The sequence below is a fragment of the Coloeus monedula genome (assembly GCF_965178545.1).
Source record: "Coloeus monedula genome assembly, chromosome: 10".
In the NCBI taxonomy this organism is placed as follows: domain Eukaryota; kingdom Metazoa; phylum Chordata; class Aves; order Passeriformes; family Corvidae; genus Coloeus; species Coloeus monedula.
Window position 1 is genome coordinate 21132951 of NC_138790.1, and position 27519 is coordinate 21160469.

The window sequence follows — 27519 nt, forward strand, 5'->3', positions numbered from 1 at the left end:
CAAACATACTGAAAACTAGGAGAAAGTGGAATGTCTGACTGCATAAAATAAGGACTCCCTTGCACCAGAACAGGCAGCCAATCTTTTTTGTTAAGTACAGCTATTGTGTGTTAAATGTGTCTAAACCCACGCTAACTTCTGAGGAGAATCAGCCCATTTGATCAAAGAAGCTCAAACTGGCAAAACACAGCAGTCTCACCAAGTGCTACAAGAAGCTCCATTTGTGCTGGTATGCCAGACTTCTCAGTAGTGGTTTGATCTCCAAAATTCACTCCTCTGGGCTGCTGGTTTTCCTCCAGCTCCTCTTCCCTGCTTTCTCTCCCCTACAGCATTTCTCTGTTCTGCATTTCCACTTTGCTAACTCACTCCTAGTGGTACTTACCCCTCACAAAGCAGTATCACAGGGAATGAAGCATTGTGGAACTAGCAATTGCTGTAAATCTCATCACTGTGCCTTATCACGGATGTGTCTAATTTTGGAGCTATTTATAAAGATAGGAGAAATAAGAACGACTCCAGTCCATCTCATCATCCCAAAGTAGAATCCACTCTGAAATGCATTCTGTGCTATAGAAGCCATGTGCACCCTCCTTCAGTCTTAGCTATGCTTACTATCATTAAGTTTCTACACGATCAAGTTTTTTAAGTGAGAATATTTCATTACTTCATGCTGACTATTCAGTTCTGATCACTGCTGGTCCTACTTCCTCAGCCTGAGGCACATTGTAATAAAATAAAAAACTGGCTGTGAAAAGTTGTCATTCTGATCTATGCAACTAAAAAAAAAAAAAAAATTATCATCAATAACATATATATACATATAAATAACTGCTTATGTCAGGCTTTCCTAATTAAGTGTACCTGAAAGACAGAAAGGATAGTAAATTTGTTCACCCTCTTTTGGTTCACTCTTAGGCAACAAGGAAAAACAGATAACCAGGAGACTGTGATTTATCCAATACTAAAATTCCTACAGCAGGCAGCTAACAATTGTGGTTAAATTTAGGAAGGAAGAATTTCATGCTGATAACCTTCAACATCTAGCACAGACCTACAGCAGAAACACCTCCTACAATCATACCCAAACCTTCAACCCTCCTGCTCCCTTAAGAAGGGAAGCAAAGGGCTTTTTCAAGTTATAAACGAGTAGAAAATTGGGTTTGATGCTACCCATCTGTATTTCATTCCTTCTGCAAGGGGAGGGGCTTGTCTTTCTCAGGTGCAGTCAGCAGAAGTTTGGCTGATTCCTGCAGGGGGTCAGGAGGAGCTCAGCTCCATGGGACAGCTGTAGCACAGAGACAGGCACTGAAACAAAACCCACTTCAGAATAAAGGTCTGAGTGTCTGCACAGCCACAAAAATACAGCAACACTTGTCTGAAGCATGGCCATGACTTAATTTTTAAGCTTCTTAATCTAGCCAGCAGCAGAGTTTACGAGACACTGCTCGTGTCTGGAGGCATGCACTTGCCTCGAAGTTCCCTGTGAAATTGCACCTGTGGCATCTTTCAAAGGGAAAAATTCTGTGTGTGGTGGATAATTCAATGATGGCTGTGGACTCCCTGGCACATGGCTGTCATTATTGACTGAAGGGATTCTTGTACCTACCCACAAGAGGCTGTCCTTGCCTATGCTGGAGACACTAGAGTAGCCTGAATATCCATTCCCACCCTGAATAGCAATTCTTGTAGCTGGGACTTCATAAATTAATATCCCTGGATAGATATCCAGCCACAAGAAAAATAATTTAAAGCAAAATTCCCACCCGAAGGAACAAGAACACTGATAAAATTAAGTGAAGAAATCAGAGATTTAAATTATTTCAAATATTTGCATTTGTGTGAGACAGTAGCAATGATGTGAGGGCACGAAGAACAAAATTGCACTTATCCCACAAGAAACAATTTTAAAAAAACCTAACGAAACCTGTAAGGAAGCAAGAAAAAATAAGTTCATAAATGCAAGGATTATGACATTTGAGTAAATGATGAATGAATTAGAGATGACAAACTGCACCTAGCAATAGTCTATACTGAAACAACTCCATAAAAAACCAGAGAGTTTCTAGTTTTAAAATATAATCCCTAAATTGAATTGTAAAATGGAGCCAGGACAGGTATGAGACAAAGAGGAATTCACATGCAGCATTACAATACAGTCTAAATTCTAGTAACCAACTAGCCCTTTTAGACTTAAGATAAACTGTATTGTTGAAAAACGATTTTTTGTTTAAAAAAAATAATCTCAGATAGATAAGTATTACCAGTATTTTATTAAATTTTACAAGTGTTCCTTCTTCTGTCAAACACAGCAAAATTTATGAGTGTTTTCACATTTCTGTGGTGTATCTTAGAACTACAGTTGGGATTGTTTTTCCAGAGAAGTCTCTTTTTGTGAATTTAACCCTGCCCTTTCCTTCTGGACAGGGCAAAAGGAAAATGCCCCAAAAGTCTCCTGGCTGCAACAATTAAGCTTACATCCTTTGCTTGCTTCTCGTCAGCCTTCATAGAACCAAGATACTAAAAAAAGCCTATAGGAAAAAAAACGAAACCAAAACAAACCCAACAACCAAATCCCAAACCTCAAACCCTGGCTTGTTATTTTTCTTCTATTACATTTCCTGATTTTGGACAGCAAAGCTACGATTTGTGGGAGGAAACCAATGGTTCCTGTTATCTTCATCTTCTTTGGAGAGCAGGGCACACTTATTCCAGTTAATAACTGGGGAGAGAAAAATATATTTATGACAAATGGATGGATGTTAAAGAGAAAATCAGCACATGATTGAACAAGGGAATCTCTACTAGCTGACCAAGAGTAATTGGTTTTGGCTGTTATTTACCGTAGTGTAGGTCTAACTTTCCACTTCATAAAATTGCTCTAGACTTACCTCTATGCAAATAAGAGCATAATTTATTCATTAGTCCAGCCAAATATCACCACTACATAGGAGTAACCTGTTGAAAAGTAGAAAAACCAACAGTGTACAACCATATGTTTGTCATCAATCAGTGAAATATTGCATAGCTTTTTCTGAAAATGCATTTGGTGTCAGATGAACTATATATTACTTCTAGAACCTTTTGTATAGTCTTAATTGCTTAAAGTTACTGCTGAAGTTGTTTCTACAAACCATTGGAGGAAATAGGTACACTGTACACCTCACCCTCCCAAACTGCCTCCTGCCACAAGGTTCTTCCCCACTCCTCATTTTATTCCAGGGAAAATTTATCAAGTGTATAAATCAAGTGGAGTGCACCGGGTCCAGCCACAACTGCTTTGCAGTCCCAGGATTTCCTTTTCTATCCTTCACACCCAGGAGATCCAGTCAGGCTCCCTGACTTCCTCAGTAACTGAACAAAAGCACTAGATGAAAAATGTGTTCTTTTTTTTTTTTGTATTTTTAATAATGCAATTGAAGTGTCATCAGCTCATAGAGTCTTTCACTAACCTCTCGTTAACTGAGCTCTGGTATTATCACACCTGAGTGCCAGTGGTATCAACTTCCATTTGAAAAAAGTTACTGGCTCTTGAAGCTCTAGAGCAATAAAACTGAGTAGCCCTATTGACTTAAAAACTCCACTTTTTTTTTTTTAATGGTGTCATTATAAAGCTCAGCTCACAGATGCTGTTGCCTGGCCTTGCTGACATTGAGAGGGGAAAATTCAGATGACAGAGAAAATCTGGCTATTTCTGTCCTGAATTTATAGCAACATGTGGCCCAGTTGTCTGTCCTTTCCCTTCCAGAATGGAGCAGAACAGAGCAGACTTCCAACTGCTGTAAAGTGTCATTGTGTCTTTGACATACAGGTCAACATATAGATTTGAGGATCAGGAAGAACTAAATGTTCCTTTCTATATAGATTTTAACATAAAAATTACTGCAGCATGCTAAGGCTGCAAACTCTGATACAAATCTTTTCTTTGCATCCATGTAATTTCAGGGATTTTTCTTTTTAATACAGAAGACTTTTTTTCCCTGAATTTTAGCCTTACAAGCAAATATCCATAAGCATATTGTAAAGCACGTTTTAAAGTCTGGTAGTGCTCATAAATCAGGATAGTTATACTTGTACTAATTTCTGTGAGTGGGTGTTCATGTGCATGAGAAGATATGCAAAATTGGACAGTGAGATGAGCCATGATGAACATTAAAGGTCCAGAAGCAGATCGATAGCTGGTGTAAATTGTCAGGGCTTCATTGATTCCAATGGTCCCACGATAAATGCTAATTCAGCTGGAGCTAAAAAAACTGTCATCATCTTATCAGCTGCTCAGTGACAGTGGAGAATGCAGAATGAGGAGCAGGCCTTACCTCCACACCTTTGAATGGTGCAAAAAGGTAAAATTCCCTGGTTAGTCACATTTTTTGAAATCTCCTTTATTGGCCGCAGTAGTGCACGTGGGTATGCATGTGGAGACAGAGATGCATATATAAACAAAAAGGCATTTTCTGAGACAAATACATGACTTCTACTGCTGTGATGGTACTCTTATCTTCAAATGAGAAAAAAATAAATTTCAAGAGACTGTATAAAATTTTCTTGTACAAATTTGTTGCACTACTATGAGGTTTTTCATTCATCCCAGTAGCAAGGGACACGAAACTCAGGTTTTAATCCACAATTTGCATACAATACTTAAATTCTTTTCTGAAACTAAACCTTCTTACAGAAACAATGGTTTCCCAGGTGTACAAATTACTGAGAATTATAGTATCAACAAAAAGGAACAAAACCAGGTTGCATATAAAAATCTACACCTCCTAGGTGACTCTCAACAGTTTTTTTTCCAAACATTTTCCACCAGATAAAGTTTGTTACCTTGTTCTAACAATTTCCCATTTCACAAAGTTAAGATTTTACTGAACCTTTTATATAAGAAATTAATTATACAATGTCATGAACAGAACCCAAGAGAAAAGGGACTTTGTGCATGGCTGGTGATGAGCTCATCAATTCTGCTGCGAAGTTCTCTTGAACACTTTATCAAATGCTGCTGATTTCTGGTCTGCATACAAATATATTGATATGCCAGAGTGCAATCAAATTAGAATGTTTAGAGTAAAAGCCCATTCACCATGTTTCAAATTGTTCATATTTACTTGGAGGCCTCAGGAGGGCATCTTAATCCTATAGTGTTATTATTTCAAATAGAAAAAGAGATTTTTAATGTCATTTGGAGAATGTCCCTTAGCTTGCAGACTGAAAAAAAAAAAAAAGCAGAACTGCTGCAACAGATATTTTGACAAGAGCTTTGAATGAAAAATAACAAAACCTCTGAAGGGAATTTCCCATTAATCTAATTTATTTGGAAGCACATTTTCACAATAATAATTAAATTATCTAATGTTTGCTTACACTAAAAAGCGACCGTGTGTAACTGTTCATTACTAGAAAAAAAGGTGGGGGGAAAGGCCAATATTTTAAACTAACATCACAGGGAAAAAGCAACAACTTCCAAACATCAAAGGAATGCCATGATGTTTGACAGCTTCCTATGAAGTCAGCTGTTTCATCTCCTAGTGAAGTTGGCAACAGAAATTCCAGCATCCTCTGTGCAGTGGTGTCTTTAAAACTGTAACATGTTTATTTGTTAGACCTCTATTCATCTGGTTTTCAGGGTGTTTGACTAACAAAAACATCCAATAATTAAAGACTTGTGACACAGGAATCCATGTTTAGTACAGACAACAAATATAAAGACTACATTTTCCTATGGAAGGTTATATCCAGGAAGTTCATCCATGCCTCGCAAGTCTTCTGTGGGTGGAGAATACCAGGTATAACCAACTGAGATACCATTGAGCGAAATGCGTTTTTTATCGGTTTTATTTCTCCTAGAAATGTCAGCACAGCACATTATATTGCCTGTAATTTTAATAGATAAACGAGACAATGATTCCATTGTTATTTTTTTTTCTCAAAATGGTAGAATACATTTTTTTAAAAAGGTCTGCAAACATATTTACAAAAGTGTGAAATCAATAAATGCAGGCTCTTTATATTTTTACTGAACTTCCAAAGACTGACTCATATCCTAATTTTATTGGAAATCTGGTTCAGGGATGATACAAGAAATTAAATATCACACTCAGTTTTGCTTTTGTGTAGGCTACCATGAAAAACAAATCAAACAGATAAAATATTTTGAAAAGAACAAACTTATATTCCATGAAGCACATGAAGATATTCCAAAACCACTTCTTATATTCTCATTTCAGCTTTAAAACATCTCTTGCTCTTTCTTAATGTTGTGTTAAAACGTGGGACACCATCTTACTTTTGGAAAGCCAGCTGCTGTAACGTCAGTATAAAGTAGCCACTTAAAATATCATTCACAGTATCTGCATCACAGGAATGGACTTTTTTTTTTTTTTCCCAACAGAAGTGACAAAATTTGTGTTGTTGCCTTCATCTTTCACATTTTAAATACTATTGGCTGACAGAAATAAAGTGTAGTGTCATGCTCAGTTTACCTAAATCATTTATTTTGTAACTAATAAAAGTAAACAATTACCAGATACTGTATATATAGAGATATATAGATATATGGCCACAAATAAACTATAGTAGAAAGTTATTTTGGTTTTGATAAAGTTAAGAAAAGCACATAAAATCATATTTCATTAATATCTTGTTTTATGGCCATCAATATTTTTGTATTTTTTTTTGTTTTGTTTCATCAACATAGCAAAATACAATCTTCTTATTAAACAATAATTATCAGATGGCAGACAATTCTTTTTATTGGTTTACATTGGCAGGTCACAGTCTAAAAGCACAACCACATCAGGCAGAAATTGCACACAGACCGCCCTGGATTTTGAAGACTATTTTTTATGCTTCTACAAAAAGACCTTAATTTAAAACTGGGGACTGCAACAAGCACTAATTAAGTATACAATATTATTATTTTTTTTTAATAGGTAAATAAAATAACTGAAATTACAGTACTTTATTTTGGTTTCAGCTTAATTTTTAATGTCTGTGCTCAATGTTAGCAAACATGCTTTAAACTTCCCAGCAATTTTTATAATAAAAGTTCAATCACCCAATAAAACCCAAGTGATTTCTTTTCCCATCGTGGAATACTGCAGATTTATTTCAATTAGGCCTGTTCCTCATCCTTTCTTTGGCGTCAATATTGCATTTTTAACTCATTCCTGAAATCTAGGGGAGATTTACGTGCGATGACAGTCACAATATCAATATTTCTGTAAGAAGTGGCTGCGGTGGGGCTGGCCCATAAATATGCAGTTTTATTAATTGTAGAAGGCATGCTCATGTCTTCAAAAACCAGAATGGTCTTAAGATATTACTCTTTATTTGAGACAGTTACCATTACTTCATTAAAAAATGACAAAACAGCAATAAACATTTTAGCTCTTTAATGAGCAAAGATCAGGTCTCTTAACATTGGAATAATATTCGTTATCCAGATTATCTTTATTTCACTCAGTGACCAGTAATATGGCCAAGAAATACAAAGTAATTTTCCATCAAGTAGTATACAATTTTTGTGTGTAATAAGCTTTCATTCTTGAAAAAGAGTAACTGAAAAGAAATGTTTCTGTTACTGCAGTTAGTTTGTCAGAGAAAGTTCTTCGCATTATCTTACAAACTATCAAAATTGCTAGTAATTTGAAAAAATGTAAAAAAAAATCACATAACTTTAGTCTAATAGAAATATAGTACAGGTAAGAGAGAAAGTATTTATCAGGGATGTGCTCTTAAGTCCATCTCAATTATTTCTTTTATATAAATGTACATCTGATTACATATACAAACGTTTTGAAAGGACCGTGGTATAGAATTACTGGAAAGCAACAGGGGAATGAAAAACTTCTCGTGATTTTAGAACATTCACTTCAAATCACACAAACATACGTAGTATCCAGATTTTTAAATTTCCAGTTGTTGGCTCTCTCCCCATTCTTACATACCCTCTTTTTCTACCCTCTTGCCATCTGGTCTAGAGAATTCATTGGAATGACAAAGATAATGTATAGCAAAAAGGGAATTAACATTATATTAAAGTATTATAAGTAAACTTTGTAACATGCAACATGAGTTGAAACAATAAACTGAAAGGTGTAATCAGAGCAGTAATATTGGGGCATTTTTAAATGGCAAAATGTCATTGCAATTAAATTTTTGGACACACCTTACCTTATCAATTTGAACTAAATATTTGGTAACTAAATCACAGCAAATTATAAATCCTTCAACAAAGGAGATTCCATTAAAGTTATAGTTATTTCAAAATTAGAAATTATTTAGGTGGAAAGGAAAAAGAACATTATTAATATACATTTTTTGTTGGGGATTCATATCAGTGAGGGTCCACCACCTAGAATGCCATATATACCTTTAAGAACTGTTGCAATCCCTTCTCTTTCAGAAGCTACCATGAAATATTTTACTGTAATTACTTTTGCCCCTTTAGAAAACTTCTTTAGGTTGTGCCAATTGATGGAAAAAGCTTCTATTAAAAACTCCAATGGGATGAGAAGAATTTTAATTACGGCTTAATCAGCAGCACAGCCACCAAGCATATAAATTATCATGCACATCGTGCTAAAAATATCCAGTTTCCTTTATTCCCGCAACTTTTATACTGACAGCACTTATGTGATAATGTTGTACCTGCCAGACTGTAAAACTTCTCTGACTGGCAGATTTCAGCATGAGCCCCTTTCTAAGGCCTTAACAGCATTGGTGCTTTGTGTACTTATTCAAATATGTAAATATGGTCTACACAAGAAAACAGGTCCAAATAAAAATTGGTGAAAATTATCTGACATTCCATTAGTGTGTCCCTTGTGCATATTTATAGGTTTTCAAAATTTTCAGTCATAGTTCTTTCCTGTTTGTGTTGCACATGCCTAATTCCATTATGTAACTTAAATCTTCAAAAAATTAATACTTGAATGTGAATGAAAAAGTATCATTCAGGACAACTGCTTCAAGCAATTGCAAACAGTTGGGTTTTTTGTTATTTTGTTTGTTTGTTTTTGTTTTTTTTTCTTTTGTTTTGTTGTTTCTTAAGTTCGTTTGATATATGTACAATTCATTTTTTTCAAAACCCCAAATGTTCTTGATATGTATATTCACATAATATTCCTCCATATTTAAATAGTAAGAGTCTTGTAGGTTGAAAGCCAAGTAATCTTCAGTAATATCACCTACTGTAATCCATCAAAAAATAAAGTTTGTTTCATCTTGTCTGGCTATACCCTGGTTGTTGAGTGTGAATGGGGGTGGGGATGAGGATGGGGCAGAGTATTGTTCTGTCCTCCGGTAAATGTGTTGAATGTGTGTAGGGGCTGAATCCCTGGTATAGTGTTGGGGATCATTGTGATGGTGTTGGGCGTCATTAAGGGGATATCATCAGGAGACCTTCTCATAGCTAGTGTGTAGTCTGGGGGACAGGCGGTCCTAAGAACCACCTCATGTGGATGGATGGACTCACATTCATGATCCAAGTCAGTGTGCTTCATTTGGAGGGACATTATCTCCTCTTCTTGTGCATGGGTGAGATCATTGGTAGTGGTACGTTGTGGGCTACATCTCCTGTGAACATCGTGTCTCCGCTTGTCTTTTTTGTAGTACAACGCTGCAAAGGCCAAAATGTTCAGGAACAGCAAAGATGCGCCAACCGCAATAGTAACACTCAATTCTGTTGAGTAGTCCCTTTGATCCACTGAAAATGGGCTTGGTTGTTGTTTGGGGTCATCTTGTTTGGCTGTAGGAAAGGCTGAAGTAACTGAAACAGAATTTTTCCTTGTGGGTCTGAAAGTATTATCAGTCGATGGCACTTTAGTTGTGGTAGAGGTATACTGTGAAATGTCGTTAAGATTGTGCAGATGAGGTACCAGTTCCAGCCAAAGGTTCACCTTATTGGCCCTATAGTGTTCTTTAACTCGTGGTTTTAATCCAATGTGAAGATACAGTTGGTCTTTCTGAGAATATCTGGTCCATGCTACTTCTTCAAAACGATTTGGTTTTGTGTGGATGAATTTTGTGTCTTGCGGCACTGGTTGATTTGGGTCACTAAAAGAAAAAGATATCTCCAATGTTACAAAGCATTTCAAACGGAATTATAAAATTAACATAATTAAGATTTTATACTAAATGTTTAAGTCTGCCTTTGGATGGAGCAGAGTGCTATTCCCTAAAATTAGAGGCCTTAATAATCTTGATTAGAAACAGCATTATGCAAATGAACCCTTCTTTTACACAGACTTCAGCAGCTTCCCTGGTTCTCCAAAATGTTGGTGTCGCTCTCACAGTGAAATCTTGCGCTGCTGAGGGAAGATTGCCTGGGGTGTAGTGATGTGGACAAATGTCTATGAGAGACAAGTGTGAGAGAACATTAAGATTTTCTTGTCTTTTCTAGCAGCATAAAGTTCATACAGCTCTGCATTTCTGTTCCTGTGAATCATCTGTGGCCTTCCAGAGGGGAAGGATCATGGCAGAGCACAACTCAGTGCAATGCAGAGTCAAAAATAACAGTGGTCAAAGGTAGCAAAGGTTTTTGAACTCCAGTGAAAAAAAAATAATTAAAACTTTCCAAGTTTAAAGTCACATATTTTGTGGTCAGAAGGGTCAATTAAAGACCAAATGTACTACTAAAAGAAGCTGTATTATATTTGATGCAGTATTTATATAATTTTCTGTCGCATAGGATGAAAGCATTGGTGGGATAAAAGCAGGTACTACTGTAGCTGGTTTTAACTATACACATATGTTAAATGCTTAGCTTTACACTTTTCTAGAGTTTCCTTAATTAGTTTTGTGTATATTTTAAAATTTCTTTGCAGAAAGTCTGCAAAGATATTTTCCCCTCTTTTTCCTAAAATATGTTAGTGAGCCAAGGGACATTACAGTAAACATAAATATCCAACTCAATTCTTAATCTCTTATTCATCCCACAAGTACACAGGCATTCCCAAGGGAGATAACCAATGGAAAGCACCATTCCATCCAAAGTTTGCGTACAAGACCACTCATTATCTGGTACTCACCCAGTTTTTGCAAAGTTTGTCCAGTACGTCATCACCACTGCACTTAGCATGACATCATTTTTGGAGAAATTACAAGGAAATAACTCAGTAGGACCAATCATGGGAATTCCTAGTACGTAAGGAACCTCATCTCCATGGGCTGCATCTGCCCATGCAGGTACCTGATCTGTCTGGCAATGATGGTAGAAGGCATAGAAATATGTAGGCGATCCAAAATTCGAGTGAAGATCTGCTGTGGCCACTGCTGGTGCAACCCACTGGTGATCAGTAAACAAAGCCAGCAGTGTTTTCCTTCTGGTCTCGGGATTGTGTCGGTCTGCCCAGTCCGTGTACATAAATTTAATAGTTTCCCTCAATATATCTTTGCCTTCCGGATATCCGTATAAGTTATCGACGAAATTAGAAACTGCAAAGTCAAAATCACTGGCTGATATGCCATCTTCGCTATCCACAATGTTTTCAACAAACTTCAACCCTTCTCCTTGGTTAACTCCCAGCATGATGTCATAGTTGAGGAATTCTCCTTGTTCCATCAAGATCTGAGGGTCATCTGGTATCACATCACCGTCAATTACTGGTCCAAAGGCTATATGGTATCTTGCTGGTTGAATGTCCTGGTCGACAAGTTCTCTATAAGGCTTCTTCTGTAGACATTCCACCAGTTCTACAGTGTCTGACATGTTGCAACCAACTTTTGTAGCCAACATCCTGGCATATTTTGCAGGCTGAAAACTAACTGCCCAGCTGGAGAGAGCTGTTCCACTTTGAGCTATTGCTCTTTGAAAAAGTCCTGTGGGGAGAAATATTTGAAAACTACTGAAGTGACCTTGAAACAGCCACAGACTTTGAAAGATTCAAAGGAGTTCTTTGAAACAATAGAAAACTTTAACAGAAGAGATACCTGAATCTTAATAGTACTTAAATACACGGGATGGTGAGATCTGACTACTGTTGTACCTACAGGTAATGTGCACAAAATAAATGCAGTACGTGCTGAAGCAAATGATTCTCCCTCAATATAGTCCAGCTGAGCAACAGATTTTCAAAAAAAGCTCAGGAAGAAAAAGGAGTATCATTACCTTATGTAGGATAACACTATGAGGTTAAAAAAAATTCTTAAAGCACCTTATAGGTTGGTGGAAAAGCCATCAGGTCTCTGAAATGGGTTGAAGTTTTAGGTATTGTTTAAGCCATCAGCAGCATGCATGCATACAACTGTGTGTTAAATAAATCTATTACACTGTTTAATGTTTTCTTTGGGATTAAACTCGGTTTGAAAAATGCAGTGCTTTTAAATTGTATATCACTGCAAAAGTTTATATTCTGGAGTAATAGATGAGAAGGTACCAGGCAGCTATTAAATTTGTAAGTGCCTAAGTCAAAATCCTTTCTTGTAAGGAGCTTTTTTAAGGTTTATATTGATCACACTTACATAAAAAAGGAAATGATATATTTTACACTGTTTAGCTTTGTAATTCAGGGTTTTAAACATATGTTCAGGTATTTAGTTAAGGGAGACAGAATGATCTGGCAGTGCATATAAACTTGCAGTAAATCCCAAAGACTTCAGTGCAATTAACCTGAATTTATGCTGATTTAATTAGCACTCTGGACCAGGAATTCTACCCAAAGAAATAACAAAATATGTCAAAATTGAAGTTTTCCTCTCTCTTCTGTAACAATTTTAAAAACATGTCGTGAATGATAGCCTCACCCCCCTGTAGGCAGTGAATTAATGCAAATATTTTACTATTGGCTTTAATGCAATCAAAACTCATCCTTGTTCTGATACTCCCTTTGCATTTTTCCACTCCATTTGAGGAGGGTACTTTGGGTTCTAAAAGAGATTATAGGTTTGAACCTTGTGTAAAATAATGCTCAGAAACTATATTTAGGTAATTTAGACTGTATTTAATAGGTATTTAGACTATATTTAGGTAACTGTGGCCTTTCTGCTGTTTTGTGAGGGGTTTTTTAAAATTTTCATAGAAGTTAATTTCAGTGTCACACCTTTTGCACAAACTACTGGAAAATATTTTATACTGCACCCTACCTCCTATAGGTCACTCTGTGTAACACAAAATGGTCGATAGTGTTCAAAAATTACGCTGGTTTAAGATATATGGGTAAAAATTTTGTTTTACTTGTGCTGGAGTCATTCCACTCACTCTGGTGGACTCACTTAGGGACGGAAAGTGACACCTGGCCTCACTCAATTCCACCAAGAATCTTTGGTCCAATGCTTGATGAATAGTTCAATACTCCCACTTGAGGAACTGGAATCAAGGCGATCAGCTTAGCTCAGAAATTTATTCCAATAATGCACAAGATGGCTTTTACTTTGCTAAGTAACATATTTCTATTGATAAAAAACCTCCCCAGCCTCTAAATCAAATCAGAGAGATGCTTTTACAGCCTGTACTGCAGCACCAGACCCTGTACACTCAAAAATAAGTTGGAATCTGTTGCTGGCAGGAAACGTTTTACAAGCTTCTCAGGAATTTTAAAATCATTCTAGATTGTATTAGGTCCTAATCCAAAAGTCTTCAAATTAGATAGGTGTAGAGACTGAAATGTGTAAACTCAAGCTTCCTCTTAAATTTATGAGAAGTCATATCCAAGATATTATTTCCTTGCAAGATATGAGTAAAAATAAGAATGAACTTGAGCTATAAACAGCTAAAAATACATTTGCATGTTTATAAGGTCAGATACTGAGCTAGTATAAATCAGCTCAAAGTCAGTGGAATTACCACACAGGATCCAGGCATTGTAATAAATGTAACTAAATGACAAAGCTGAATTTTCACAAAGATGTATTTTATGATAATTCATGATGTGTGTGGGTTTTTGCATATTGTGTAAATCTATTTTTATTGCTTTATTAAATATGTCTGAACAAGGACAGGAAGTGTAAGCTATGTACAAGAAAATGCTGATACAAACACTGTGGCTTGCTAAGTGCTACATAAACATCAGATGCTGGATTAAGTAAAAGTGGTCAAGTCCTTTGGCCATAAAGTCATCTGAGGAAGTGAAAGTAAACATCCCTCCTTGTGCTAAAGAATGCTGACAGAGCTATTCCTCCACTCAAACCATTTGGTGAAAAATGAATGGTATGAAAAATTATTTTCATTCTGTCACATAATTCGTGGCAGAAATTTGTACGTCACAGGATGGAGAACTACATTTTTATCTGATAATGTGTATGATTATTATTGCTTGTGGGCTTCAAACTGATGGAAAGAAGATTTAAATGTTCAATGGGCCATAGTGCTTTGTGACTCTTATTCAAAGTGTCACCACAGTAAATAATAATAATTTGCATATATTCGTCTATATTTTCAGAGCGCTTTCTGAAGATGGGTGCTGCTTTGCCCACTCACAGGTGGGTGGCTGTGAACAGCTCCATCTTAAAATAGGCTGAATTCCTTCTCTCAAGTGCCAAGGGAATCTTTCAGAGGGAAACGACAGAATGGAAGAGAGCTTCTGAATTTAGAGCTTATGAAAGACACTGGTTGACAATCATAGAATCACAGAATCCTAGAATAGTTTGGGTTGGAAGGGACCTTGAAGCTCGTCCAGTTCCAACCCGCTGCCATGGACAGGGACACTTTCCACTGTCCCAGGTTGCTCCAAGCCCCATCCAGCCTGGCCTTGGACACTTCCAGGGATGGGGCAGCCACAGCTTCTCTGGGCACCCTGTGCCAGGGCCTCACCACCCTCACAGGGAAGAATTTCTTCATAATCTGAGTTATCCCTGCCCTCTGTCAACTTTAAGCCCTTCCCCCTTGTCCTATCACTACATGCTCTTGTAAAAAGTCCTCCATCCAGCTTTCAAATGTGAATGTGAAGCAAAATAACATGAAACAAAAGGGGGTTTGGAAATGTTAGGAAATAACTTTTCTTATTTGAACCTGACCAATTTATATCATACATGGGAGTGTGGTGAGTTGTTCTTTTAAATCCAAATTTCATCAAAGCATGGGTTTGCTTTCTTCTAAAAGAAATCCTTAAAAACTTACTTTTACTGAATCTTCTTCAGACCCCTCCAAAAGGCCTTGATCTGCTGTGTTGGAAACTTAGTGCCTCAGTTTCCCTGAACAAAATCTGCTCTTGGCAGAATTCTGGCCTTGTGTTGGGATATGACAGGGTATCATTTGCTGATAGGAAGCAACACATGACTGTCCAAATATTGTAAATACGGCATTTTGCATTGCTGTCACATTATACCAAGAAGATTGATATTAACACCAAGTAAAGAGTTAGGGGAAGATATTGTCCTAATTGAAGTGGAGTTAATCCTTGATGATAAAGTTTGTTTTGAGAGTTCTGCTAAAAAGAAGATGGTGCATTGTGACCTGAAGGTAATGATGTGAGGTAATGCTTACATCTTGTTCTTATAGGCTTGTTCTTTTAAATATCTCCTATTTAAGTGCAGGTAATTATGGAAGAAAAAAAGAGATAACATTAAAAATTAAATTGTGGAACTAGACTAAAATTGAGACCACGGTCTTATTTTCCACTTGACTTTTCTCATAGAAGTTATATTTTTCTCTCATTTAAAAAAGCATAATGGCATGGTCTAAAGAATCTCTCACTTCTACTGACCTCAGTGGTCTTTGTAACATGACTTTGGGGAAATGCAGCTCTTTTAATGTCAGCAGAATTATGTTTTTATGACCAGCCAATTAGTCCCCCATGGAGATACAGCAATAGAAATTAGTGGAGGATTATATGCACCGGGCACAGTGTGGTGTCTCTGGTAAAACTAATACAGATAAAAATATGTGAAAACAGTAAGACAAAAGTAACATGATCAATAAGCAATAGCCATGCAAATGAGAGACACTGTGTGAAACTGTGGTGCAAAAATCATGGAAAAAATAAGTTGGGTGCCTCAAACAACATGATTTTAATTTCCTGTTGTCTGCCTCAACTAGAGAGAAAAGGTGTTAGTTATGGAATAGGAAAAAAACATATAGAAGGAAATCCATTTGCAACTTGGATGCTTTGACAATTTTGGATCATGCATGCAAAACATTCAACCATTCTTTCATTAGATGACAGCAAGTGAAGTTCATGCAGTTTCAGACAAAAGATTTCTGAACTAGTTACTCATTTCCTTCACACAAAATAATAGTTTTGAGCAATTCAGCTGTTAGCCTGAAAAGAGAAACTGTGTCATTTTAGTTTTCCTTAAATTCTGCTCCTCGGGAGAAACTAAACACGCCTTTCACAACTGTCTGAATATAGATGACCTCATCTACTGTGAGCATGACTGACTGATTTTCCAAAAAGGACACCCTTAGGTAAGAAAGAAAAGAGACAAAAATGATGCACCAAGAAAATGCTGTTCAGAAGTCGGCTATGAAGTGTTTCTACAAAGCTCCATAGGAAAAAGAAGAAAGTGACCCAAAATTTAAACATGCAGAGAAGAGCTGAGGGAGAAGGAAGCTTGTACTGACTTTAAAAAGTTTCTTAATATTGAGCTGAACTCAACAGTTCATAGAAACAAAGAGAATATACAGAACATCACATAGTACTAATGGTGGTGGCATGCAGACACCAAAATTGTCAAAATTTGCAACCTGCATAATACCTTTGGTTGAATTGCTCCAACGGTTACCTTCAGAATAATGGGATAAAGTCAACAGATTGACGCATGAACCGCCTGCACCAGATCCAAAAACAGTTATTCTTAATGGGTCACCACCAAAGAACCCAATATTTTCACTAGTCCATCGCAAAGCTTGAATTAGATCAAGGAGGCCATAGTTTCCTTTTGCTGCTTGGTCCCCGGTGCTCAGAAATCCTGTTGAAGTAAATGAAAAGAGAAGGGGTTAGCAAGGGCTCTTCTGAGTGATCCTGTTAAAATCTTCCAAGTAAGATTTCAGAAGTATATGCCATTAAATATCGTGCAACTACATAATTTTCCATAGTTCCTGGGAACAATTTGCAATTTTGCACTCCTCCTGAAATAAAAATATTCGGTATCCTCTCTTTTGGCCATGATAAATATATGTAGCAAAGATACATCCGAGACAAAATACTCATCTAAATCTTAGGTCACAGTTTATTACTACCAAGGACTTTGTGTTGATTGTACTGAGTTTAAGAGTAACGGTTTAACAGACAGATAAGCTGCAGTTGTTTTGTACATGATTTGATCAACTCTGTCTTGTATTTCTGTACTTGGATGCAGCTATGGGCTTTGCATGTGCCCGAGAGGTGATGGTTACACTTCCTTGTAGATTCTGTTTGATCCTGTCCTGGCAGGACTCATTGTCTTTTCCTTTTTCCAAAAATGCAGCTTATGCCACAGGACAAGCCAGGCTGAACCATGAGAGCAGCTCTCAACTCCCTGAGCTCCATCCCATAGTCATTAACCTGAGTTAATTGAATCTACATTAAATAGATAAAGACAATTTAGGTTGTTTCCACGGCCCCTTAAAAGCAAAAAGGTAAGAGCTCAGGGGTAGTCTGGAGAGCACTACAATTGCTCCCTTTTATTCCTGCTGGAGGAAAAGCGTCGGAATGTGTCAGGTGCAGGAATGACGGTTCCACACTTTACTCCCAGCAGTACCCTCACATCTGGCATTGCTGTTACTCTTGTCATTACAACCTACTGACTCTAAAAGGTGTACAGCAAAAACTCTGAAGAAAGTCTCTGCTGATAAAAGACATCGCTTTTGGACCCCATTTGTTGACATTTCCAATTTTCTCAACTTTATAAACAAATGTTTAAATACTACCAGAATTATGAAGTAGTCCATACCTCCATTTGCATATCAAACTGATTTGATGCTCACTAAATCGCGTAACTGCTTTTCAGTACATGCTTCGTAGTGAAATGCAATGATTACAACAATTATTTCCACATTAATTAGATATCAGTAGGTCTTCTAGTCTCGTCAAAGTTCTACTGATTTAACTCTCTTGAGTGCAGACAGCCTACTCAAAGGAAGTTTACAGTAGTTTTGCAGACAAATGGCTCTCAAAGGAGTCCTACTCTTTCATTATGACAATAAAAGCAGCTTTTAAGACATTTCTAAGAAGACATGTGCATATGCATCTATATAGCAAGGATTTAACAAGAATACTGATGGGGGGGTGTGTACCTATATTCATGGGTATAATGAACGTGTCATTTGTTACTTTATTATTACTCTGAATGGGCTTCAAATGGCAAGCTTGCACTTGATGTTCTGCCCTATGTACAGCCCTTCTTTGCTGTAAATGGCACTGAAAGCTCTTTGGCCTCACTGCCTCAGCAGCTGAGCTCTGCTCTGTTTAGGGCGAGCATCTTTCTTTGTGTAGGTCAATCCTGAATTTTGTAACCACGGAGAGGGAACAGGAAAGTGGCATAAGGTGCCAGGCCAGCAATGCTCCCACTTCCAGACCTAATGTGCCAAGCCTAATAGACCTCCTTCATTCATTGCATCTGTAGTAAATTGTTACTCTACGCTAGACTTTAAAATAGCCACTCTTCTGCAACTGAAACCCGTCATATTTATTATTGAACTGCATAAAAAGCAAAGTAGCATCACTACCATATAAAAAAATACCCCCTTGGTATTCAGGGGAAGCCCCGAAAGGAAGACAATAGTTATAATTAATTCATTCATTCTCACTTTACTATTACAGCTCAGCAATGAGTTGAGATTATTATGAGGTTATTTTACCCTGCTTCACACTCCTTCACTTTCCTCTGTGTGGCCAGAGGGTTGGTGTGCATGGCTACGTGAAAGCATGGCTCCAGCACAACCCTGCCTGCACAGGAGCCTTCATTCTTGCCTTCACGCTCCAGTAAAATGTTGTTCCCCATAAATAATTTTTAAGGACACAGAGAGGTGATGTCTTTGAATACGATGGCAAATCTAATGAAAGCTCCCTAACCAGTGTCACTGCCTTTGTCAGCCTGCTTGGAATTGAGGGATGGTAACAGGGACTGTAACAAAATTAAAACTTAGGTATTTATGGGAACTACAGGATCCTGTGGCTGTACATGCTGGGAAAGTCTTCCCCTTTCTTTGCATAAGTGTATGGCTGTAGAAATTCAGTGACAAATCAGTTCATCATATTAAGCAGATAAGTGACTGCACTGATTCAGGGGATTAGAGGGACTGGCAGTCCTTGAGACACAGGCTGCAATGAGATGAGAGCAGTTACAGCAGTTACTAAAATTGTGACTTAAACATGTCCCTCTCTGCTTTTTTGTTTTTCCTGGCTTGCAGATTCCCTGAGTCTGGTCAGGGTCTGCTCTCAGCAGAGCTGCAGCATTGCTTCAGAGAGATCCGTTAGATTTCTCAAAATTATTCCAAGGCATTTATTAGGAAATTAGATGGTGGAGTTATAGCTGAGCTACACCGATCACTCTGAAGGAACACAAAGGTGAACACTCAAACTTTCTGGAAAAGTTGTTTTCTTTACTCTGTATAATATGCAGCAGAGTGGAAACCATAAGTCTTTGCCTGGAAAAACAACAGATTAAAATTATAGAAAAAGCCCTAGGACAAAGCCCTGGTGTCAAATCAGTTCATATCAAGTCCCATAGATGGATGAGGAAATGAGAAATCCTTGGGAAACTATAATATACTACTTTTAAAGAATCTTTCTGAATGTCCTGTTGCTAAAAGTAGATGCCAGGAACCTGATTCAGTTCAGGGAATGTGCCAGGAGGGGGAGCTTTCAGTTTAATGAAAATAAAAAAGAAAAGACGGCAGTGTTAGTAATATTCTCCTCATTCATCTATATTAAACAAATTATGACTTGTGTCCAGAGCAACAGCTCTGATGCAAAAGAATATCTCACGCCTCCTCAGCAAGAACCACACTGGCTGATTTCCATATCTGCACAAGATGGATGATGATTGATGTTGACTTTCATGACATGAAACATTTCTATCTCATTTTTTAGAACCATAAGAAGCCTGTTAATATCACCACCTGTTCATGCCTTTTTTTCTTGTACGCAGTGGTATCAGCACAGCTTAGGAGCATTCAGAATGTCATGAAATCAGAGATAGGACTGATAAAACAGATGAGGTTTTTCTTTCCAGTTTGTGTCAGGTTTTTTTTCCCTTTTCCTAGTGAGGAGTGCCTCAATACAGATAAACTCATGGAACTAAACACCTGGAGGGAAGTCCTTTAACACCAGCATCATCCCCAGCCTGTTGGTCTGTTGGTGCAGGTACTTATTCCTATTTATCACAGAGATAAAACAGAGACTGGAACAATAGGGTTTGTCTTTATCCCAAGAACAGCTTTCAGTAAGTAATGGATATGGATACCATACATTTTGGTGCCTTCCTATGACACAACCATTACACCACCTAGTTATTAAGCTCACAATTTTGTTTCACTGAGGGAAACCTGCTCTTGCTGAAAAGGTCTTGCATGTCTGAAAGCTTCTCTGTTTTTAAACTCTATCAGCTAGCTAGTCTATTAAAATACATTATCTCTTTCTGCACATACTGTCTTATCATCCTTGGATTGTCATCTCCCAAGAACGCTGCTATCGTATTCTGCCACCTTTTGCTCTTGTAAAAAGAGGGAAGTAAATTATTCCTTATTTCAGTTATTCCAGGAAGACATTTGCAAAAAACTTAGTTTTGCATTATTCTCTAAAAAGGTCAGATTGAGCTAATTTTGTTCCATAATTAAGTCCTTCTGCTGGAAATAGTCCAATCATCAGCTGAACAATTGCTATTTTATATTCTGAATGGAGAGGTTATCTCTTCTTTTATCTCCTCCAGAGGAGCAGACTCTAATAGAATTATGGAAGTGAGGATGTGGTCTTTTGTGAGTTTAAGAAAGAGATTTATTAAGCTCATTTGGACCATTTCTCTGTAACATGTCTGTTAGACAAATATGCAGAGAGTGCCACGACCAGGCCCTCTATTTTGTATTAAGATAAATTTTAATGCTTTATAGGCTTATCTGCCTGGGTAATGATTTCTGCTTGCCATTCAGATAAATCTTTTTCTAATATGAATCCAGCATTTTTGAAGAGTAAATAAAATAATGGACTTGGGAAACTTAAAATATTTAGTTGAAAAACCATAGGTAGTTTGAATTATTTTAAGCTCTAGCCTAATTCGAAGATTTAAATTAATGCAGAGAGGGAGGCCAAGACAGAATTTTTCCTAATGTACGGGACTGCTACAACCCAGTGGTGCAGTAAGAGACCAGGTGCTGGCTGGTGGGTATGAAAGTGCCATTTCACATCACAAGAGACCCAAACCATCCCTCTAACGAGTTCTGTCCATATGAGTGTTTGACAACCCAGTGACCTTCGTGGCTGGATGACAGTAAGGGGCAGAACCTCTTGCTGGACAAACAAAAAGAGTATCTTCCTGTGAGAAAATACACAGCAACAAATGCTACTCTAAAAATAAAGCACAAGAGCATATAAAAACTGGTCTGACATGCTTAAAGGGTTTTTTCCAAGAGTTGTCTCTCTGAAAGCAGTAACACTTAAGATTTTAATATTACCCACCTGTTTAGGCATGTGTTATCACCATTTAGCTAGCTTCCCAGTTACAATTCCCTGTGCAGCCAAGTGCCAGCTTTAATTTTGTTAAAAGCAAATTTTAGATTGTACAAGTATAAACGCACCAATGCATAGTGGGAGAATACAGAGTATTTTTTGAGGGAAGAATTTGCATTCCCTCTGGATTCCTTGCTTAGGACTTCAGTTCAACACCTTCTATTAATAATGAATGGTAATTGCCATGTACAGAAATTTTCCACTGCCCTTTAAACTATACCTATTCAGGCAGGAATGTGAGCAAGATAAGCAAATTTTAAGAGAGATGGTTAAACTTAAAGAGCACATTTGTTTTCATCTTAGCCATCTCTTTTGAATTCACATCAGCTAACTAATCTGAATGATTTAGGTGGGCAGCAGCACCGTGAACATTAATGTACATGGGATATTCATGAAGCAGAGGATACTGCTCCTCGCTTTGCTGACCAGCACTTCCTAATTTTAACAGCATATTCTAGTCATGGTTAAGGGGTAAGGTGACTAAAAGGACTAGGAACTCCCATAAGAAAAATGTAGGAGAATATGAACTATTCAGTGCATGAAAAATATTCCTCTACAGACATCTGCAGTGTACCTCTGCTTGAGACAAGCAAGTCTTCTGAAAATGCTGCTCAAGCAGGAGTTTTGTATGACATTCACTTAATATACAGAAAAGTGATTGCAACATTAGCAAAGTTCTCATCTGTTTCTGTAGCTTTCTGCCACATACGTATTACTGATGAGATTAATGATTTCAGAAGTGCAAGATTTTAGCTTAACTCCATGAAATGTGCATAGTACCATGCTGCATCAAGATGCACTCTTTCCTGGTTGTTTCAGATCAGAGAATCACAGAATCATGGAACCACTTAGGTTAGAAAAGATCTGTAAAACCATTAACCCAGCACTGCCAAGCCCACCACTTGTCCCCAGGTGCCACACCTACACATCTTTTAAATCCCTCCAGGGATGGTGACTTCCTTGGTCAGTGCTGCTGCCCCAGCCTTTGGAAATTCCCAATCATTTCACCAAAGTAAACAATTTACAGGCTTGAATCAGTAAATACATGAGCTTGTCAATATATCATTTGGCATTTTGTGAGTATGCATGGAAAAAAGTGTGTAATGATGCATAAACTCTGATGCACTATTTCAGCATTGGTCTTCTACTGTTGCAATTTTTAACACTCCTCCCAGGGTACTAAATCCTTTGAATTATTATTAGTGGAATGGCTGGAGCCTACAAAAAGGGGTGGATATCTGAAGAAATTCTTGCCTGTGAGGGTGGTGAGGCCCTGGCACAGGGTGCCCAGAGAAGCTGTAGCTGCCCCATCCCAGGGAGTGTCCAAGGTCAGGTTGGACAGGGCTTGGAGCAACCTGGGACAGTGGAAAGTGTCCCTGCCCATGGTAGGGAGTTGGACTAGGTAATCTTTGAGATCCCTTCTAACACAATCCATTCTATGACTCTACAATTCTAAGCATCCTGTAGATGTTGAAACAGATTATAAATCCATCCTTTTTTGAAGGCTGTGAGAAGACAGTGACTCTCTTTGCCTTTAAAGTTTCAGTAAAGAGATGATAAAAGTCTGAGAGCGCTTTGAAAATCTGTATCTGCCTCCCGTTCACATTGTCAATACTTTAATCCCACTCTGCCTTTTCTGTCGTGTTGGGATAGTTGGGAGGGTCTCAGATTCTGGATATTCTCTATGTGCATGATACTGATATTTCAGCCTTGTCCCTGTGACAATCCCATGGCTGCACAGAGGGTTGTGGTACGGGGCAGGCTTCAACAGGGGGAACAGGGATCAAAGGGGCTCTCTGCTTGCCAGCCCCTGCACGAAGCACAGCACAGACCAAATGATCACACGAGAGATCAGCTCTATAGTAACATATTATAGATGATCTTTACTGAAGTCAAAGGAAAGTCTGATAACAATCTCAGAGACACTTTGAGAGCTCTATAAGTAATGGGGCCAGTCCACTAGATGAGATCTTTAATACCGATTTCTGGATAGACAGTAAAAGGAAAAAAGAAAAGGAGGAGGAGAGTCCAGTTTCAGAAATACAGCTGGAGATACTCATTTTACAAGGTTTTAAGTGATATGTGCTGACATGTATTAGAAAGGAGAAGTGAGCCTTAAGAACTGATGAATGACATTATGGGTGGACACAAGAGGCAGCTGGAGTACCTTTGATTTGAATGTCTCCTCTTCTTCTTTGAAAAACACAAGAAAAAAAGATGGGGGTTGCTACAGAAAATAGCAGATACCTATGAACATCCTAATTTTGGAAAAAACAAGAAATTCTACTGCTATCAGAGAACATCTGCTGAAATGCCTTCCACAAGGTAACATTTGTAGTTATTAGGATATGGCTGAGTCATGCTCTACCGGCAACTCAAGTTTTAGTTTAAAGTATTTATAAGTTGCATACAAAGTTTTCACAGGAAAACATTCTGTTACTAAGTAATCCACTAGCAGTGCTCTTACGAAACACGCCTGAGGACTTTAATAAAAACACCAATAAAATCATCCCAAAAAGACAGTGTGGGCAAAACAAAATCTTACAGGACAATGTGTGGAATAACAAAAATCAAACACAGACTGATCCTTTCAAAAAACTCAGCCAAAGCCCAAAAGATAAGGAAAGGCTATATGAGAGAACAGAAAAGTCCACAGCCAAATCCAACACCTGACTGTCCTACTTGGCAGAAGAGAGCACTGCCCTGAGGGAGAGATTCTAATCTTCACCAGGATTGAGTGCACAGCTGTTCCAGTCCTACTTACTTCAAGTAGAGCAATATGCAAAATTAAGCTGCCCACAGCACAATGCACCAAATATCTGCTCTTTACTAGGGTGTCTCAGCACCCCCATTTTCAGTAGCAAGCTCAGGAACCAGGCATTAAGATATGCTGGCCTTTCATGTGGTATTCCATAGCTTTTAATTTTAGGTGATACAACTCAAGGCAGCAGCTACAAACCCAGAAGAGATTTTATAGAGGAGAGTTAACAAATATCAATGTTCTTAATGTGCAAGTCTTTAAAGATCAAAACTGACCCCATAAAACTCTGCTTTCCATTTTCATTCAAGATTTGGGCAAAATGAGTTCATCATCTGAAGGTAGCCCAGATGGGACTTGAAGATCTTTTTACACAATATATCTGAGAAATTTTTGCTGTATAATAAGCTGTATAATATGTGCAGATACTCAGAACTACAAGCAGTTCACATCTCTTAGGTAATATATTTTAATTGATTATTACATGCCAGAGAACATTTTTTCTGATTTTAGCCTGGAAATCATCTTTATAATGGTCACTCTGGCTCCATATTAATGCTTTTTTTTCCCAATAATACTATGCAGCTTTTCAGAATTTTGACTATATAGTAAATGAGAGAAAGGATCGGTTTAATTTCACTAGAAGGGAAAATTCATACTTTAGAAATAAAAAAAAATCCTAATTAAGAGTTCCATTGAGAGGGACAGCGCCATAATTTTTAATTCTTCTTCCCAGTACTGAGATTTGCAATGAGGGTCCAATCAATGCTAATATATATTCTCTGAGCTGATGAAAAGGAAGTTGGAAGTCTTCATATAAAACTGCATATGCAAATCACTAGTTAGAAGCCTAGCATCTATTTGGAAGTGCAATCTTTCAGACAGAACACAGAAATTATGGTGCTAATTTACTGTGAACTCAAATCTCCTTATTTGAAAATAAATAGAAAATATTAACCATTGGACCAATTTCCGAAGAACTCCATTCAGTATGTCATTGCTTGCATTCTTAAATCACAACTGGAGGCCTTCTGAATATGGCCCTGTTGAGATAAGATTCAATTTAGGAAACTTTTATAAACAGTAGAATACAGGTAGAGGTCACAAAAATCCTGCCTTACTTTTGGATGTGTGAGTTACAGAACACATCAGATTTAAATAATCCAGGTCTGACTTGTGTAGCTCGCTCAGTGAAGACAGTACTGGGAATTTAAGTAAGTTTTGAGAAAGCCTGGAAATAAAACTTATCTATCTTCCTTCTTTCTCTCTTCCTCTGCCTTTCCTCTTCCCTTTTCTTTTTGCAAAGCTTAATCCTATTTAATCAGCATCAGCATCATTCTTGTTCTGTTATTCGTGTGGATTTCTATCGGTGTCCACTGTGCTCTTTGAAATACACTTGGGGCACAACCTCCATTTATTACTTGACAAATCCTCGGGAACATGTGGCAATATTTCTGCTCCAGTGATAACAACCTGCCTCGCTCTCTCCAGACACTCTGCAGGTGACAAACTCCTTGTCCTACCTGTGGCATCACAGCCACACCTGCTGCCCTGCTGCAACACCACATGCAGTGGTACCACAGTGAGCAGGAGGCTGGAAATACTCAGAGAAAAGGACTTGGCCGACAGTGAGAAAGCTAAGAAATACAGCAGGTTTTCCACTTTATACCTGTTGACCTCTCAAAGTCTGTGGGCTTTTTATCAGTGGCAAAAGATCACTCAGAAGAGCAACCCAATTAAAAGCAAACACAAACATGCTTTCTGACCATCTGAGCCACGAAGGAAAACTTGGGGAGGTCTGTAACGAAAACATGTTGTAAACAACTATTTTAATCCACAGGCTTGTGCTAGTGGGATTCTTATGCTGTTTTCATTGCTATTAACTGAACACCAGAATCATTTGTAAGAGCATATATGCCCAGATAGAGGCATCAAATCTAATTTTCTGGTAAATATATATCAGTTCTGGTAAAATGTGAACTAACTAAGAATTAGCTGCATCACCATATGCCTGTTCTCTTCCTACACAGCATCCTGCCTCTCCTAGCACAATTTTTGCTTTCTGCTGTATCTGAATTTCCTGTTCCAGACAGCAAGGTGCTTTATTTCTTCACTGTGATTTTACTCTGCTGCAACATACATTTTGTGTCTTAAAGGCAGGGAGCTGAAGAAAAGTCAAGAATGAGATGAGGGTAGCTGTTACAGAGATAGTAACTGCCATCTACCCAAAAAATGATTGCTATTAAACTATTCCTCCCCAGGAGAATCCTGAGGGGTTTGGCTACTGCTGATGGTACAGCTGTTAAACAAAACAGTAGGACATAAAAGATATGTACTAATTTATAAATCATACACACAACTCCTGCCTATCTCTTCAGAGTGGTCTTACAGAATACCTCATCACATGCATATCCCTCTAACTTTTCTAGCAATAATTTAAATAAATACAAGATGTCAAAGAATTGTTCTTAGTCCAAGGGAAAGGAAGGAAAAAGGACTCAAATCCACACAAAGTTAATTGAGGCTAGAATTACTGAAGCTCCATCTATTGCAGTTTCACATTGGTGCACTTCAATTAAGGCATAATAGGAGTGAAAAGTAATTTATACTTATAGATTAGATGTCGTCTGTGAAAAATCGCCGATTAACTCACAGTTGGTTTCTGGAGTACCAGAAGAACAAGCCTCGTAGTACTCTGAGTTGCACTTTCCAGTTGGCACCTTGGTACCACAAAAGCAAAACTGGAATACCTTTATTTAGAGGCATTAGTAAAAAATGCTTTAACATGGGCACACACAGGCTCATACTATCAGCATGTTGATATCCAGGCTTAAAGTTCCATTCCCCAAAATAGTACCAGCACAAAAGCACCTGTACTGTTTGCAACAACAATCTAAAAATCTTTATTTGCTCATGTTTTTACTCTGTTTAATTATAATTAGAGAATTCTTTGAAAGGTTACATATTGCAACTTCAAGTAAATGCAGAGCTCCAGTTTTCTGTTGGATGTTGCATCCTTTCATTCTACTCTGCAATGAGTATCGTGCATTACCCCTCCTTCATCTGAAAATTATGGACCAGGCTCATTGCTCTGCTAAATCTAATTCTATTCAAGTCAAGAAAACTTGCCAGTTCAAACCAAGGATGTAATTCCAGGCCTTTCATCTTTTGAGATATGTAAAA

General features: G+C 37.7%; 1 protein-coding gene across 5 annotated transcripts in view; it reads right to left on the reverse strand.

The window, feature by feature from the left end:
- Positions 1 to 9230: 9230 nt before the first annotated feature.
- The window catches only part of NLGN1 (neuroligin 1), a gene marked incomplete at both ends in the record, with an annotated part of 296234 nt that continues 277945 nt past the window's right edge, over positions 9231 to 27519 (reverse strand). For 3 of the 5 annotated variants that reach the window (XM_082287928.1, XM_082287926.1, XM_082287925.1), the window contains 3 exons: positions 9231 to 10053; positions 11028 to 11817; positions 16630 to 16842. In XM_082287928.1, coding sequence (XP_082144054.1) covers positions 9231 to 10053; positions 11028 to 11817; positions 16630 to 16842 — 1826 coding nt within the window. The remainder of the gene's footprint in view (positions 10054 to 11027; positions 11818 to 16629; positions 16843 to 27519) is intronic. The other 2 variants (XM_082287927.1, XM_082287929.1) reach the window with 1 other exon arrangement.